This window comes from Nerophis lumbriciformis, linkage group LG13, assembly GCF_033978685.3.
Source record: "Nerophis lumbriciformis linkage group LG13, RoL_Nlum_v2.1, whole genome shotgun sequence".
Classification (NCBI taxonomy): Eukaryota; Metazoa; Chordata; class Actinopteri; order Syngnathiformes; family Syngnathidae; genus Nerophis; species Nerophis lumbriciformis.
Window position 1 is genome coordinate 1,036,525 of NC_084560.2, and position 16,526 is coordinate 1,053,050.

Below are 16,526 nucleotides of genomic sequence, written 5' to 3' on the forward strand. Positions count from 1 at the left end.
CCCCTGATCCCTATTATTACAGCAGACCTCCACAATTCAAAATTGTTCTGAAAGGGATGACCTTTCAGAGGAATTTTGATCGTTCCCAGAACCCCCTCCCCCTTACAATTGCCAACGTGGGTGTCATACCTAGTCCCTTTTATGTTGTTTTGGGGGTTGACCAGACTGGTACAGACCCTAAAGGGATTATTAAAATTAATGTCCTTGAGAGGGCGTTAACTACCTCTACACCCTTTGTAGCACCTAAAGTGCCACTCCACCTCGGTGACGTTTCAAAGGCTCTCACATCTGTGTATACTAATGACATCACCACCGAAGACCTGGTAGCTTTGACCTTAGGAGCAGGTACAGGCAACCTGTGGCTCAGGTGGATGACTAGCATGGCCAAGAGCCAAAACCTGGGTGACTGTGTTGCTTGTTCTGCTGGACGTCCCTTTCCCCACACTTACCCCGCCCCTTTTAAGTTGACTGACACAAATGGCTCAAACTGTCTTATCTCCTTGTTTTCTGAACCCATGCCGCCAGGGTGCGATTTGTTGGCTAGTGTGTACCTTCCTGTTGACAATTCCACCCGACTTCTTCCCTTTGTGGCCCAAAAGCTGAATTACCCGTGTTTTCAATTCACAGGACCCTCTTCGTCCCCCAACAAATTGGGTGACATTGACCCTTCCTGGTGCACCACACTGATAGATGGCTCAAAGATAGGCCCTTGGGCACGGGCTGACTTATTCTGGTATTGTGGGAAGCACAGATTGTACATTAGAATCCCAACGTCAGCCGTTGGGCTTTGTGCTATGGTTAGACTGGTGACCCCACTCACCGTAGTGGGTACCAAATTAACACCCCTTGGAACTCCTGTTTCAGCGGCCTCTCTAACTTCCCGCCGACACCGCCATGTTTTATCTCGGAGGAGTGTAACGGGCTCCTTTGATTTGATAAGAAACCCTGATGGTGTTTACTTTGATGCAATAGGACAACCAGGAGGTCCCCTCACAACACAAATTGTGGTGTGAATCCTGTGCAGGTTTCGAGAACCTTCCTATCATTGGTGCTATTTTCCCTGTGACTGCTACTAAAAATGTAGAACGCATTAACTATGTTTTTTATAATCTGTTGAGACTGACCAACCTGACTCGCGAAGCTGTTGAGGGACTTGCGGAACAACTTGCCCCGACCTCCCTCATGGCCGTCCAGAACCGCATAGCCCTTGACCGCATCCTAGCTGTGAGAGTATGTTGGTGACGAACCCCAGGATGCAGAGATGGCAGGCTTTGTCCAAAAAAACATGATTTAATTTAACACTATGGCAAAAAAACAAACAAAAGGGTTCAAACAAAAGGCGCGCACAAGGCGGAGAACAAACTTGGCTATGAACTAAAATAGTACAAAGGCTAACTGTCGACAAGAACAAAAACACTTACTGTGACACGAAGGAACTATGACATGAGCAGAGTGAACAAAAGTAGACAGAGCTACAACGACAAGTATTATGACAGGTAGTAGTGACATCGACAATGACAGGTAGACACTACCATAATCCAGCACTAACTGGAGAGGAAGGCAGGTTCAAATAGCAGCTGGCTGATTGACACCAGGTGTGGCCAGGTGCCAATCAGCCACAGCTGAGGGGACAAAGCACTCAGGGAGATAATCAGGAAATGAAGACATAATAAAAGCGCTGACAGGAAACTAAGACAAACGCAGAGGAAAAACTAAAACACAGTCAAACTGTCAGGGACAAGCCTGACAGTAGCCCCCTTCCCATAACGGATACCAGACGTTCTAGAAAACCCACCCTCCCCCCAAAAAAACAGTCCAAAGTCACGGGAGGGTGGAGGGAGGACAAGGAGGTGGGCCGCCAGGCCAAGTGTCCCCGCAACCAGCGAGGAAGAGTCAGGTGGCGACGGCGAGTTGAACGGCGCTGCAATTGGCGAGGCGGTCGCCCATGAAACGACCACATTCGTGGCCGACAAGAGGATGGTGGCGCCGTTTGCTGCTGGCCCACCGGAGAGGAGGATGGTGGCGCCGTCTGCTGCTGGCCCACCGGAGAGGAGGATGGTGGCGTCGTCTGCTGCTGGCCCACCGGAGAGGAGGATGGTGGCGCAGTCTGCTTCTGGCCCACCGGAGAGGAGGATGGTGGCGCACTCTGCTGCTGGCCCACCGGAGAGGAGGATGGTGGCGCAGTCTGCTGCTGGCCCACCGGAGAGGAGGATGGTGGCGCAGTCTGTTGTAGACCCACCGGAGTGCATGGTGGCGTCTGCCGGCCCACCGGAGTGCATGGTGGCGTCTGCCGGCCCACCGGAGTGCTTGGTGGTGGTGCCCTCTGCTGGCCCACCGGAGTGCATGATGACATCGACAATGACAGGTAGACACTACAATAATCCAGCACTGACTGGAGAGGAAGGCAGGTTCAAATAGCAGTTGGCTGATTGACACCAGGTGTGGCCAGGTGCCAATCAGCCACAGCTGAGGGGACAAAGCACTCAAGAGGATAATCAGGAAATGAAGACAAAATAAAAGCGCTGACAGGAAACTAAGACAAACGCAGAGGAAAAACTAAAACACAGTCAAACTGTCAGGGACAAGCCTGACACTAGCCAAGGAAGAAGGTGTGTGTGCAATGTTTGGTGATCAATGCTGTACCTTCATTCCTAACAACACCGCCCCCGATGGCTCGGTCCAGAGGGCCTTAGAGGGCCTCCAAGCCCTGTCTAAGGAACTTACTGAAGTTTCCGGTTTTCTTGGCCATCATAGCCTCATGCGGTTGCTTTATTGCCCCTTGTGCTAGGTCTCTATGCACCCGCATCATTGTTAGAGCTGTAGAAGGTCAACCCCACCCTGTTTCTGGGTTTGCTATGTCTCTGAAGGGGGTCAAGCAAAGTGGTTTTGAATTGCTAGTTTCCTTCCCTGACCATGACGACATTGACGTGGACTCCTTCCATCTATCTCCCATGTAATTATGCTGTTATTTTATTGCTACCTTGCTAAAAAAAACAGCACCTACTTTAATGTGGGGCGTGCTTTAGAAGTGTTGTAATTGTGATAGAGATCTTTTGTGGAAGATCTAAAGGGGGATTGACGGAGATAGATACCTACATATATCCATATTTAAGAGTTATTTCTTTCTATAGTCATGTTGGAAATAACTAGCGTTTTCTCTTTGTGCTCCTTCTATTTTTTCTCCATCTCATGACCGAGGGTACACTGTGGACTACCTTGAGCTCGGAATGCAGGGAGTAGCAGTACTCCCTTTTATTTGTTAACTCATCCTGCCTCTAGCTAAGGAGAACAATAGACATGTGTATTCGTTCAGGAGGGTGTGAAGAACACAGCACTTGGGTAATGTTTTTGAGATCAACTTGGTTATGCAATTGAATGGGTTGTCCTAGGCTGGTCTCTCCAAAGCTTTGGAAATAAATTGCAAAATACCTATTCTGTTCTGGGTGATCATTTAAACTCAGCTTATATGTCATCAAAAGAACTTGGGATTGACCAGTAACTTAAATTCCCATAGAGGAACATTTGGTCCAAACGCAATAATACCCACATTGTAACAACAACATACATTATACTCGCATTGTTACAACAAAACACATTGTTACAACACACATTGTACCCACATTGTTACAACAGAACACATTGTTACAACACACATTGTAACAACAACATACATTATACACACATTGTTACAACAAAACACATTGTAACAACAACACACATTATACCCACGTTGTAACAACACACATTATACTCACATTGTTACAACACACATTGTAACAACAACAACACACATTATACACACATTGTTACAACAACACACATTGTAACTGTCAGAATAATTGTGTAGAAGTTATCACACAACTTCTGTGTTACATTGAGTCCAGGTCCCCTGCGAGAAGAAAACAGCTGTCTTTAGTCTTATCAAGCAAAAGGCTTGTAAAAGTCCACTTTGTGTAATGGCTCTCTTTGATCTATTGTCAGCCACGGGAGGATCTTGTCCTGACCCGAGATCTACAAAGCGCAGAGGAAGCAGGACCTGACGCAAGCTCCAGGCATCTTTTCTTTGAACTGTTTATGGCCGAGTGCAACAGCTGTTTATGACCACCTCCCCTTTGGAGCATCTGCGTAATGTAATGTAATGTGATGTAACCAGAAAAGGCCCAAATAAAAGAGGAGGCGTGCAACTCCCTCGTCAGAGCGTGGGGCGACACTGTGCAAGGGTACAGGTCTACGCGCTCTCCTCGTGAGCTAAATTGAATCCTGTCTCTGTTTGATTTCTTTGCTTCTTGTCTTGTCTAATAGATGTCATCGGTGTTTGAACCTGACAATAACAACAACACACATCTAGTCAACACTGAAATGAACAAACTACACAGAGCAAGTGCATTTGAAGTTGTAATGTTTGATACAAATGGTCAACAACATGTTCTACATCCAACATGGTCAACAACAACAACATGTTCTACAAGAACTAGTCAAGTTGAAGGTGTAGGAAAAGAACATCAATATTGTGATTGTCAAATCAAGGTTAAAGATGAATAGATGAATAAAACTAAATCAAAGATGAATACATGAATAAAAGGAAATTCAAGATGAATACATGAATAAAACTAAATTACAGATGAATACATGAATAAAACTAAATTACAGATGAATACATGAATGAAACTAAATTACAGATGAATACATGAATAAGTGACACTTCTGGAGGGATGATTGACAGGACATATTTAGGAGATGTTCCCATTCCAGCGCAGAGAAGATCATCTCCTCTAAGCCTCCACTTCCTGGTGGCACGCTCCTTGGCTGCCAGCTGCTTCCAGAATGTTCCCCATGGCGAAGTTGATGAAGACCTGTGAGCAGAAGGATTGATTGATTGGTGACGTCCTTCTCCTCCTGGTGGTATCTTCACTCCCACAGCTCCAGAGGAGCAGATTGTGGAACATCAACACTCTCACATGGCGTGCTCTTCCACTCCCACTCAGGCTGTCCCCGTTGACCTCCTCTTTCTTACCTGGTCCAAAGTGGTCTGGCTCACAGAGAAGTGTTTGACCTCCTCCTTCTTACCTGGTCCAAAGTGGTCTGGCTCACAGAGAAGTGTTTGACCTCATCCTCCTTACCTGGTCCAAAGTGGTCTGGCTCACAGAGAAGTGTTTGACCTCCTCCTTCTTACCTGGTCCAAAGTGGTCTGGCTCACAGAGAAGTGTTTGACCTCATCCTCCTTACCTGGTCCAAAGTGGTCTGGCTCACAGAGAAGTGTTTGACCTCCTCCTTCTTACCTGGTCCAAAGTGGTCTGACTCACAGAGAAGTGTTTGACCTCCTCCTTCTTACCTGGTCCAAAGTGGTCTGGCTCACAGAGAAGTGTTTGACCTCATCCTCTTTACCTGGTCCAAAGTGGTCTGACTCACAGAGAAGTGTTTGACCTCCTCCTTCTTACCTGGTCCAAAGTGGTCTGGCTCACAGAGAAGTGTTTGACCTCCTCCTTCTTACCTGGTCCAAAGTGGTCTGGCTCACAGAGAAGTGTTTGATCTGCAGACATCTTTTGTTGCTCTCCAACTGGTGGAAGATGTCAGCCACGCCTCCCGGTGCCACAGGAAGGTGGTACTCCACCATGGACGAGTGCAGGTCCTGGTAAGACAACACATCAGTCTCCATGCTTCTCAACATGCATCAGGGTAAGCTGAGATGTCACTTCCAGAACAAACATGCCCAAGAACAGACTCAGTATGCGGGAGACAGAACAGGACGGATGATGGCTCGCCACCAGGGCGCTGCCCCGTAAAAAAGGTAAGAAAAAGGTAAATGTAGAGGAGGAGGAGGAAGCAAATCTAAAAAAGTGATAAAGAGGTAATCATGTAGGAGGAGGAGAAGGAAGCATATCTAAAAGGTAAGAAAAAGGTAAACATGGAGGAGGAGGAAGCACATCTAAAAGGTAAGAAAAGGGTAAACATGGAGGAGGAGGAAGAAAATCTAAAAGGTAAGAAAAAAGTAAACATGGAAGAGAAGGAAGCAAATCTAAAAGGTAAGAAAAAGGTAAACATGGAGGAGGAGGAAGCAAATCTAAAAGGTAAGAAAATGGTAAACATGGAAGAGAAGGAAGCAAATCTAAAAGGTAAGAAAATGGTGAACTTGGAGGAGAAGGAAGCAAATCTAAAAGTTAAGAAAAAGGTAAACATGGAGGAGAAGGAAGCAAATCTAAAAGTAAGAAAAAAGTAAACCTGGAGGAGGAGGAAGCAAATCTAAAAGGCAAGAAAAAAGTAAACATGGAAGAGAAGGAAGCAAATCTAAAAGGTAAGAAAAAGGTAAACATGGAGGAGAAGGAAGCAAATCTAAAAGTAAGAAAAAAGTAAACCTGGAGGAGGAGGAAGCAAATCTAAAAGGCAAGAAAAAAGTAAACATGGAAGAGAAGGAAGCAAATCTAAAAGGTAAGAAAAATCAAATCAAATCAAATCAACTTTATTTATAGAGCACATTTAAAATTTACCACAGGGGTAGCCAAAGTGCTGTACAATGAGCAGGTTAAAAGATAAAACGAGTACCGAGCAAACACAACACAACACAAACAGAACACGATAAAAAATAAATAATTAAAATAGAATTAATAAAAACATAAAAACATAAAAACAGGATCACAGCAGGTGTATTATGGGGCGCCATAATAGGTGAAAGCAAATCTAAAAGGTAAGAAAAGGGTAAACATGGAGGAGGAGGAAGCAAATCTAAAAGGTAAGAAAAAGGTAAACATGGAGGAGGAGGAAGCAAATCTAAAAGGTAAGAAAAAGGTAAACATGGAGGAGGAGGAAGCAAATCTAAAAGGTAAGAAAAAAGTAAACATGGAAGAGAAGGAAGCAAATCTAAAAGGTACGAAAAAGGTAAACATGGAGAAGGAAGCAAACCTAAAAGGTAAGAAAATATATAAACATGGAGGAGGAGGAGAAGGAAGCAAATATAAAAGTTAAGAAAAAGGTAAACATGGAGGAGAAGGAAGCAAATCTAAAAGGTAAGAAAAGGGTAAACATGGAGGAGGAGGAAGCAAATCTAAAATGTAAGAAAAGGGTAAACATGGAAGAGAATGAAGCAAATCTAAAAGGTAAGAAAAAAGTAAATATGGAAGAGAAGGGAGCTAATCTAAAGGTTAAGAAAAAGGTAAACATGAAGGAGGAGGAGAAGTAGGTATCAGTACTGGTAGCCATGGTTACAATGTCGTCATGAGAAAGTCATGTGACCAAGATCATGTGACTTCACATTCTCACCTTCAAGTAGGTGCTGGGAAATTGTCTCTGCATGAAGTCAGTGATGGCCTCCACGTCCCTGGCAGCCTCCGCCAAGTACATCTTCACCGTGAAGCCTCTGCCAAACCTGCAGTGGAGCACAAGGAAGGTCACCTGATGTGAAGTCCAGGTACAGGAACATCACGTCATGTGAAGTCCAGGTACAGGAACATCACGTCATGTGAAGTCCAGGTACAGGAAGGTCACGTCATGTGAAGTCCAGGTACAGGAAGGTCACGTCATGTGAAGTCCAGGTACAGGAAGGTCACATGATGTGAAGTCCAGGTACAGGAAGGTCACATGATGTGAAGTCCAGGTACAGGAAGATCACGTCATGTGAAGTCCAGGTACAGGAAGGTCACGTCATGTGAAGTCCAGGTACAGTAAGGTCACATGATGTGAAGTCCAGGTACAGGAAGGTCACGTCATGTGAAGTCCAGGTACAGGAAAGTCACATGATGTGAAGTCCAGGTACAGGAAGGTCACATGATGTGAAGTCCAGGTACAGTAAGGTCCCATGATGTGAAGTCCAGGTACAGGAAGGTCACGTCATGTGAAGTCCAGGTACAGTAAGGTCCCATGATGTGAAGTCCAGGTACAGGAAGTTCACGTCATGTGAAGTCCAGGTACAGGAAGGCCACGTCATGTGAAGTCCAGGTACAGGAAGGTCACGTCATGTGAAGTCCAGGTACAGGAAGGTCACGTCATGTGAAGTCCAGGTACAGGAAGGTCACGTCATGTGAAGTCCAGGTACAGGAAGGTCACATGATGTGAAGTCCAGGTACAGGAAGGTCACGTCATGTGAAGTCCAGGAAGGTCACATGATGTGAAGTCCAGGTACAGGAAGGTCACATGATGTGAAGTCCAGGTACAGTAAGGTCACATGATGTGAAGTCCAGGTACAGGAAGGTCACGTCATGTGAAGTCCAGGTACAGTAAGGTCACATGATGTGAATTCCAGGTACAGGAAGGTCACGTCATGTGAAGTCCAGGTACAGGAAAGTCACATGATGTGAAGTCCAGGTACAGGAAGGTCACATGATGTGAAGTCCAGGTACAGGAAGGTCACGTCATGTGAAGTCCAGGTACAGGAAGGTCACGTCATGTGAAGTCCAGGTACAGTAAGGTCACATGATGTGAAGTCCAGGTACAGGAAGGTCACGTCATGTGAAGTCCAGGTACAGGAAAGTCACATGATGTGAAGTCCAGGTACAGGAAGGTCACATGATGTGAAGTCCAGGTACAGGAAGGTCACGTCATGTGAAGTCCAGGTACAGGAAGGTCACGTCATGTGAAGTCCAGGTACAGTAAGGTCACATGATGTGAAGTCCAGGTACAGGAAGGTCACGTCATGTGAAGTCCAGGTACAGGAAAGTCACATGATGTGAAGTCCAGGTACAGGAAGGTCACATGATGTGAAGTCCAGGTACAGGAAAGTCACATGATGTGAAGTCCAGGTACAGACGCTTAGTAGTGCCAGAGAAATATTTTCCCTGGGAATAAGAGCTGTGGAGTCTCTGCTAGAAACCCCCGATCAGGTAAGAGTTCCCACAGGGCCAGCAGCCAAAGTGACAGCAGAGCTCAACACAGCAGGAGGAGGCGGAGCCTAGGCAGTGTCATTGAGTGGAGCTATGTCCCAAATTTCCTCTTCAATCAGCATGATTGTCAGTACCTGTTCAGAGCACACCTGCTCTGAGTCAGGCAATTTTGCTACTTAAGCTCAGAGCTCTGCCTCACTGTGTCGCTGGCTCTCCTCAGAGAAGGAACTCCTGCATCAGGGGTAAGCTAAACTCCACTAGGTCCTCCTCCTGTTGAACATTTGCCATATTTTGACAATCTTACTAATAGTCGTCTCTCTGCCTCCTTTGTAGGCAAACTAGCCCTGCATGTGAGTGCATGGAGAGCACTCCCAGGTGCTACAGGAAATACGTGGTTAGAATGAACATACTGTGTGATTGTGTTTGAAAAGCCCAGATTGGGAAGAACTTTATTTGCCATTCAAGGGGAACACCCCCTTGAATAAACAGCACTGAGTGCGTTTTGTACCTGCAACCCCTGCTTCTGTGTGCTGGTTTGGGTTCAGACTTTACAACTCTGCAGCAGGCAGTAGCAGAACTCCTAAAGAAACGCACAGTCCCACGACTTTCGGGGGCCGTCCTCACCAAACAGAGATCAGAAGATGACATCGAAGCCTACATCGAACTGTTTGAGCGCACTGCCACCAGGGAAGGCTGGCCAGGCACGAAATAGGGCGGCATCCTCGCACCGTTCCTGACCGGAGGCTCAGCATGCCTGCCGGGACCTGCCAGCAGCCGACGCCCGGGACTTTGCAAAGCTGAAGGCAGCCATTTTAACCAGCCATGGTTACAGCCTCCTGGCCAGAGCACAGAGTTCTCGCAATTGGGCCTACGAAGCCGGACAGCCACCCCGAGCCCAGGGAGCGGACTTGCTGCGCCTAACTAGAGATTGGCTGACAGGTGGATCGAAAGACTTGTTATAGACCGATGCATACGCTCACTCCCGCCCGATGCACAGAAATATGCTGCCCAGTTGAGCACCTCGACATTGGACGCCTTGGTCACCCTACTGGAGAACTACCAGGTCAGTGCTGAAATGTTGCGGACCACGAGGGCAGAGCCAGCTCAAAACAGCCCTGATGACCGAACCAGCCAGGATCGACGCCAACGGGCTCCACCTACACCGACCCTCCCTCCGCCCAGGAGCCCCAGACTGACAGAGAGGACGCCCTGTACCCCCAGAAGGTGCTATGTCTGTGGCCAGGAGGACCACATTTCCTGGGCGTGCCCGGACAGAGACCGCAACATCTCTATGCCCTCTGCCGCCAGCACGGATTCCGTCCGGCCCTACTTGCATACTGGCACCACCGACCGTCAGCACGCCACCCTCCCCGTCAAAGTCGGCGGCGTTGACACCCACGCCTTGATCGACTCCGGCAGCGTCGTCACGTTGATGCAGACCGACGATGCAGCCACCCTGACCTCCACTACTTTCCCGGCTGCGTGCGCCCACGGGGATGGGTGGTGCTACTCGATCAGCCACATCCAGGTCCAAACACCACGGGGAGATGCTGTGGTGGATGCCTGCGTGGTTCCTAACCTGCCTGTCCCACTTCTCATTGGCACAGACTGTGTGCTGTTCAAGCGCTACTGGTCTAGAGGCCTCCGGGCCCCTCCTCCCCGACAAGCGGAGCGACGAGGCCACCGTCCTGCCGCTTCAACCCCGAGAACCGCCTGTCCAGCCTTCCGGCCCAGCACTGACGGAGCCCCCTCTGAGAGCTCTGCGTCGGAGAAAGATGACACAGGAGGGGAGACTCCTCTGCTGAACGAGGACCCATTTGCCGAGTTCCCGGTGGTTGAGGCTGCAGCTACAGCCCGAAAGGGAGAGTTTGCCACTGCACAGTGGTCTGATCCGAATCTGGAGGCTGCCCGCCATGATGTCGCCACCATAGATGGCCAGCTGTCTCCAGGGGTAAGGAATTTAACCTGGCCCCACTTTATGGTAAAGAATGAACTAATGTATAGAGGGATCAAAGCTAAGGGGGGGCTCATTGAGCAACTACTCGTACCAAAGAATTATGTGTCTCGAGTCCTGTATTTAGCGCACACCCACCAGTTAGGGGCCTATTTGGGGGTCCAGAAAACCTACGACCGAGTGGTCCCCTGTTTTTACTGGCCTGGGGTGAAACATGCAGTAGAATACTTTTTTGTCAGTCGTGTACAGAATGTCAGAAAACGGCGCCCCGGTCTTTGCTCAGAAACCCGCTGATCCCACTCCCCATCATCTCCACGCTCTTCTCACAGATCGCTATGGACATCGTGGGGCCACTGCCTAATCAGCCCGGGGACACCGCTACATTCTGATAATACTCGACTATGCTACTCGTTACCCAGAGGCTATCCCCTTACACAGTGCCAGTGCTAAAAATGTTGCACATGAACTGTTGATGCTCTTTAGCCGGATGGGCGTAGTTGATGAAATTTTGATGGATCAGGGGACTTGTTTTATGTCCAGAGTAATGTCCGCACTGTATAAATGGTTGAAGGTGAAACAACTCCGAACCTTTGTCTACCACCCTCAGACCGGCGGCCTCGTGGAGAAGTTCAACCAGACACTTAAAAAAATGCTCAAGAAGCTGACCAACGTCAACAGGAAAGACTCGGACCAACTCATCCCGTATGTGCTCTTTGACATGAGAGAGGTACCACAAGCCTCTACAGGGTTCTCTACCTTTGAACTCCTCTATGGGCGCAACCCCCGAGGGCTCCTGGACCTGGCCAAAGAGGCTTGGAAGAGCCAACCCTGCCCCCACCAAAGTGTTATTGAACATGTAGACCGCCTCCAGGAAAGGGTGCAGAAGATATGGCCACTTGTTCCCGAACACATGGAAAAGGCCCAGGCATCCCAGGCGCACACCTACAACAAAGGCGCCTGCCCCCGGGAGTTCCAGGCCGGGGTAAAAGGTTTTGGGTCTCAGCCGACCCTGTACTAAACCCAGCCCTATTAACACATGTTTCTACTGTCGGAGGCAGATATTTACATATATCCGTATTTAAGTGTTACTTCTTCAATTTCATAATCATATTACAAAACAGCTAGTGTTTTTCTTCCAATTGTGGTCTTTTGGTTGTCTGCAAATACTGTGTGCTAACCTTGGGTATGGAATGTAAGAAAGAGAGATACTCCTTCTTCTTATCTATTCTTATGTCCAGGTGCGGAGGACAATGGGCATGTGTTTGGGCTGGAAAGACAAGACAGCAAGGGTGGGAGGGAGAGACACTTTATAGAATAGAAGGTTTCCATATTTTTGATCAGACCATCTTAGCTGCGTGATTGAATGTTCTATGCTGGACTGGTCTCATGATATTTACAAAGCTTTGCAAATATATTACAAAATACCTATTCTGTCTCTGGTGGTTCTTTTACTCAGCTTTAAGTGTCGTAAAGAGCTTGGGAGCGACGACCAGAAACTTGAATTCCCTGGGAGGAACAACTGGTTCGAACGCAACACTACCCAGAATCCCCCCGTCCAAATAGGCAAAGACCTTGGCCCAGACCAGGTACAGGACATCAAGGAGCTCCTAGGACAGAGGCGAGATGTCTTCTCTGAACTCCCCGGACACACCACTGTCATTGAACATGACATTGAAACCCCACCAGGGCGAGTGGTGAGACAACGGCCCAACCGAATCCCTGAGGCCCGGAGAGACGCAATCCGGGAGGAGGTGAAGACCATGCTCAGACTAGGGGTGATCAATCTTACAGCTCCCGGTCCAGCCCTATCATAATCGTCCTGAAGCCAGGTGGGTCTCCACGCATCTGTAACGATTTCCAAAAGCTGAATGAGCTCTCAACATATGATGCCTACACCATGCCCAAAGTCGACGAGCTAGTTGAGCGCCTGGGCCCTTCCAAGTTTGTCAGCACCCTGGGCCTGACAAAAGGGTACTGGCAGGTACCGCTGACACAGAGGGCGAAGGCCAAGACCGCTTTCACCAGACGGCCTCTTCCAATACCGGGTACTGCCACTTTCCAGCGCCTGATGGACTGGGTCCGTGCTCACAGCTCTTACGCTGCAGCCTACCTGGATGATAGCATAATCCACAGTGTGACCTGGACGCAGCACTTGGAGCACCTTGAGGCCATCCTGGGGGCTTTGCGACGAGCGGGACTCACAGCAAATCCCAAGAAGTGTCGTCTGGTCTGGACCGAAACAGACTATCTCGGCTACACCATAGGGAGAGGGTATGTCAAGCCCCAGACCCGGAAGGTCGAAAGGATTCAGAGTTGGCCCACAAACAGCTCAAATCGTTCTTAGGCCTGATATCTTACTACCAGAAATTCATTGAAAATTTTGCGACTATTGCAGCTCCTATGTATCAGCTGACTTGCCAGAAGGGGCCTCACCATATGAGATGGACCAGCGCTTCGGAGGCGGTGTTCCAGACCCTGAAGCAGGCCCTATGTGGGTAGCCTGTCCTGGTGACTCCTGACTTCACACTGCCTTTTACTCTCCACACTGACGCCTTCGGTACTGGGATTGGCGTGGTCCTGGCCCAGACCATAGATGGTGATGAGCACCCGGTCACCTTCATCAGCAGGAAGCTCTTAAAGCATGAAATAAATTACTCTACGGTGGAAAAGGAATGCTTGGCCATGAAGTGGGCCATACACCACTTGCGGTACTACCTGGGGGGCAGGAAATTCACCCTGGTTAGCGACCATGCGCCCCTTAAATGGATGGCAACAAACAAGGATCGCAATGACAGGGTCACCAGGTGGTTCGTGGAACTGCAGGACTACAAGTTCAAAGTTGGGCACCGCCCTGGGAAAAAGATGCTGCACGCCGATGCCGTGTCCCGCCTACACGGGCAAGAGGATCTCTAAGGTCCTGGCCCGAGCAAAGAGCTTAGGGGGGATATGTGGAGTTTCATTTTCCATGCCTGTTGAGGCGGAGGCAATCAAGGTGGACAAAAGCATGAAAAACGGGCGACCATTTTGGAAATTGTTCCGACGTTTGTACTAGCTCCGTTTGGTCGAATAAATTACATTTTAGTCACCTCCAATCATTTAAACTGTGGTACATGTTCCACTAGTGGTACCCTACTTGACTAAAGTACAGTGTTTTTATTTTCCTATATTCAAACTTAGTGTGGGCAGCACGGTGGAAGAGGGGTTAGTGCGTCTGCCTCACAATACGAAGGTCCTGAGTAGTCTTGGGTTCAATCCCGGGCTCAGGATCTTTCTGTGTGGAGTTTGCATGTTCTCCCCGTGACTGCGTGGGTTCCCTCCGGGTACTCCGGCTTCCTCCCACCTACAAAGGCATGCACCTGGGGATAGGCCCCTCCCACCTCCAAAGACATGCACCTGGGGATAGGTTGATTGGCAACACTAAATGGTCCCTAGTGTGTGAATGTTGTCTGTCTATCTGTGTTGGCCCTGCGATGAGGTGGCGACTTGTCCAGGGTTTACCCCGCCTTCCGCCCGATTGTAGCTGAGATAGGCTCCAGCGCCCCCGCGACCCCAAAGGGAATAAGCGGTAGACAATGGATGGATGGATGGAAAGTCAGTGTTACTGTTCAAACTGTGTGTAATGTTACAGTGGATAAAAATATTCAATATACCCTACATACCCTCTGCTTTGAAACCTTATACAACCAGTGTGGCTAATTAGCGGATTTTTCTGCACTGACGCCCATGATGCTAATAGTTTTAAAAAAAAAAAAGACCAAGTAAAGACACTGAAAAGGTGTATTATTGTTTATGCTAAAGCACCATCTTTTGGAGGAGCTCGTTCACTGAAGGTGCTGCAATGCCCTTCTGTTTCGCTTTTAACCGGAAGTATAAGTGCCGTTCTGTCTTCAAGCCGTCCATAGCGTTTCTACTCGTATGGATTCTTCATTCATCACCCCAAGCAACGTTTGTAAGTTTTACAATATAACTAAAACTCTTCTTACTTACTATACCGTCCCATGTGTGATGTCTGTAGGAGTGTTTTCATGCATATTTCTACATGCTATCATAACGCAATCAAATTAGCATCGTTAGCATTAGCTAATATGCTAATATGTTTACAAGTGTCTGTGTTAGTAATATTAGCTTACAATGACATTCCTTTTGTATTGTTTCAATTTTGTAAATTCACCAAAATGTCACCGTGGAGTTATTCAGTCTGTTTAACTGATTGGAGAGCTAGCTTGCGGAGCTAGTGGGTCCATGACCATGACTTCTGTTTTGTTTGATCAGCCATTTTACTTCCCTGTTACATACACTTTTCAGAAACAATTAAGGTATGTAAACGTTGACAAAATCTTTCTGTGTGAGTAACTCATTTCACAACATATATATATGTGGCTTATAGTCCGGTGCAGCTAATATATTGAATATATTGAATATATATTGAATATATATATATATATATATATATATATATATATATATATATATGGAAAATATACACAGTATATATATATATATATATATTTATTTATTTTTTTATTTAGTGGTTGTGGCTAATATACAGTACGGTATATAGTACGGAAAATGTAATACTTGTTAAAGAAAACCTCTGCCTTGCTTTTATTGAATACTTGGTGTACTACGCTACTGTATTTCAATGTGGCTCATCATGGTGGTACTTGGAGAGCCCAGTTTTTCTAAAATGGTACATGGTGAAAAAGTTTGAGAAGCACTGCTTTAGAACTTATGAATCTGGGATGACTCTCCCGTCCTAAAGGAGGGTGTGGTCCTACAAATAGGTGCCGTGACCCGGATGGTTAGGAAGAAGAAAGAGGATAGAAATGAGTGTATTTGAGAGGTGACAAACCTGTTCTTGATGTGCTGCAAAGAGCCCAGGCAGCGGAACTGACCTTTCACCATGATGGCCAGACGGCTGCAGAGCGCCTCACACTCCTCCATGCTGACAAGTGGACAAGGTCACATTTAGCCCAAATACAGATCATTTTGATGGACGCTGCTTCAATGTGGCGGCTCTCCAACCTGTGAGACGTGAGGACCACGGCACATTTTCCTTTCACCTCCTCAGAGATGATTTTCCACAGGTGACGTTTGGTACGGGGGTCCATGCCTGAGCTGGGCTCATCCTGACGCGGGAGGAGAGAAACATCTGGATCATCAGCTCAAAATGGGAATTTCCTTTTTTTAGACTATAATTTAAAAATCAGTACCATTGTTATTTTTACTGCAATATTCTGGCGACTGAACTTCTACTTTTTCACCGTGAAATCTACGTTCCCTGCTTTTAAAAGTGCACTACTCTAAAGCAGGGTGTCCAAACTACGGCCTGCACGCCAAGTGTGGCCCACAGACGTCTTCAGTTTGGCCGGCAAGACTTTGTGAGTTTAAATAAGAATATTGATGGAAGGAGATTGCATTCATTTTAAAAGTTTGTCAGTATAGGCGCTACTCCTTTGTCACCACCTAATGGACAATGTGGGTACATCAGATCAATGTATGACCCAATGCAAACAACCTGCCCTAGTCATGGTGCAATAAAAGATAAATACAATTACACCAACACAAAAAGTCATCAGACATGGTCACACATAACACAACCTGCTCACTGAAATTTGTGGATTTTATGAAAAACATCCATGCACTATAAAAACAAAAATGTAAATGATACCCATTTGAATCCATTAAAATATATGATGGGAAAAATGCAAACTCTCCTCACTTATCAATGTTTGGCACATTTAAGCTGCTTGATATTTCTG

General features: G+C 47.2%; 1 protein-coding gene across 3 annotated transcripts in view; it reads right to left on the reverse strand.

The window, feature by feature from the left end:
• Positions 1 to 4,382: 4,382 nt before the first annotated feature.
• The window catches only part of abca12 (ATP-binding cassette, sub-family A (ABC1), member 12), a 170,432-nt gene continuing 158,288 nt past the window's right edge, over positions 4,383 to 16,526 (reverse strand). For all 3 annotated transcript variants that reach the window (XM_061971824.2, XM_061971822.2, XM_061971823.2), the window contains exons 55-59: positions 15,790 to 15,893; positions 15,617 to 15,709; positions 7,255 to 7,360; positions 5,492 to 5,629; positions 4,383 to 4,853 (exon numbers count right to left, since the gene is read on the reverse strand). In XM_061971824.2, the coding sequence (XP_061827808.2) occupies positions 4,773 to 4,853; positions 5,492 to 5,629; positions 7,255 to 7,360; positions 15,617 to 15,709; positions 15,790 to 15,893 (522 nt within the window). In that variant the 3' untranslated portion in view covers positions 4,383 to 4,772. The remainder of the gene's footprint in view (positions 4,854 to 5,491; positions 5,630 to 7,254; positions 7,361 to 15,616; positions 15,710 to 15,789; positions 15,894 to 16,526) is intronic.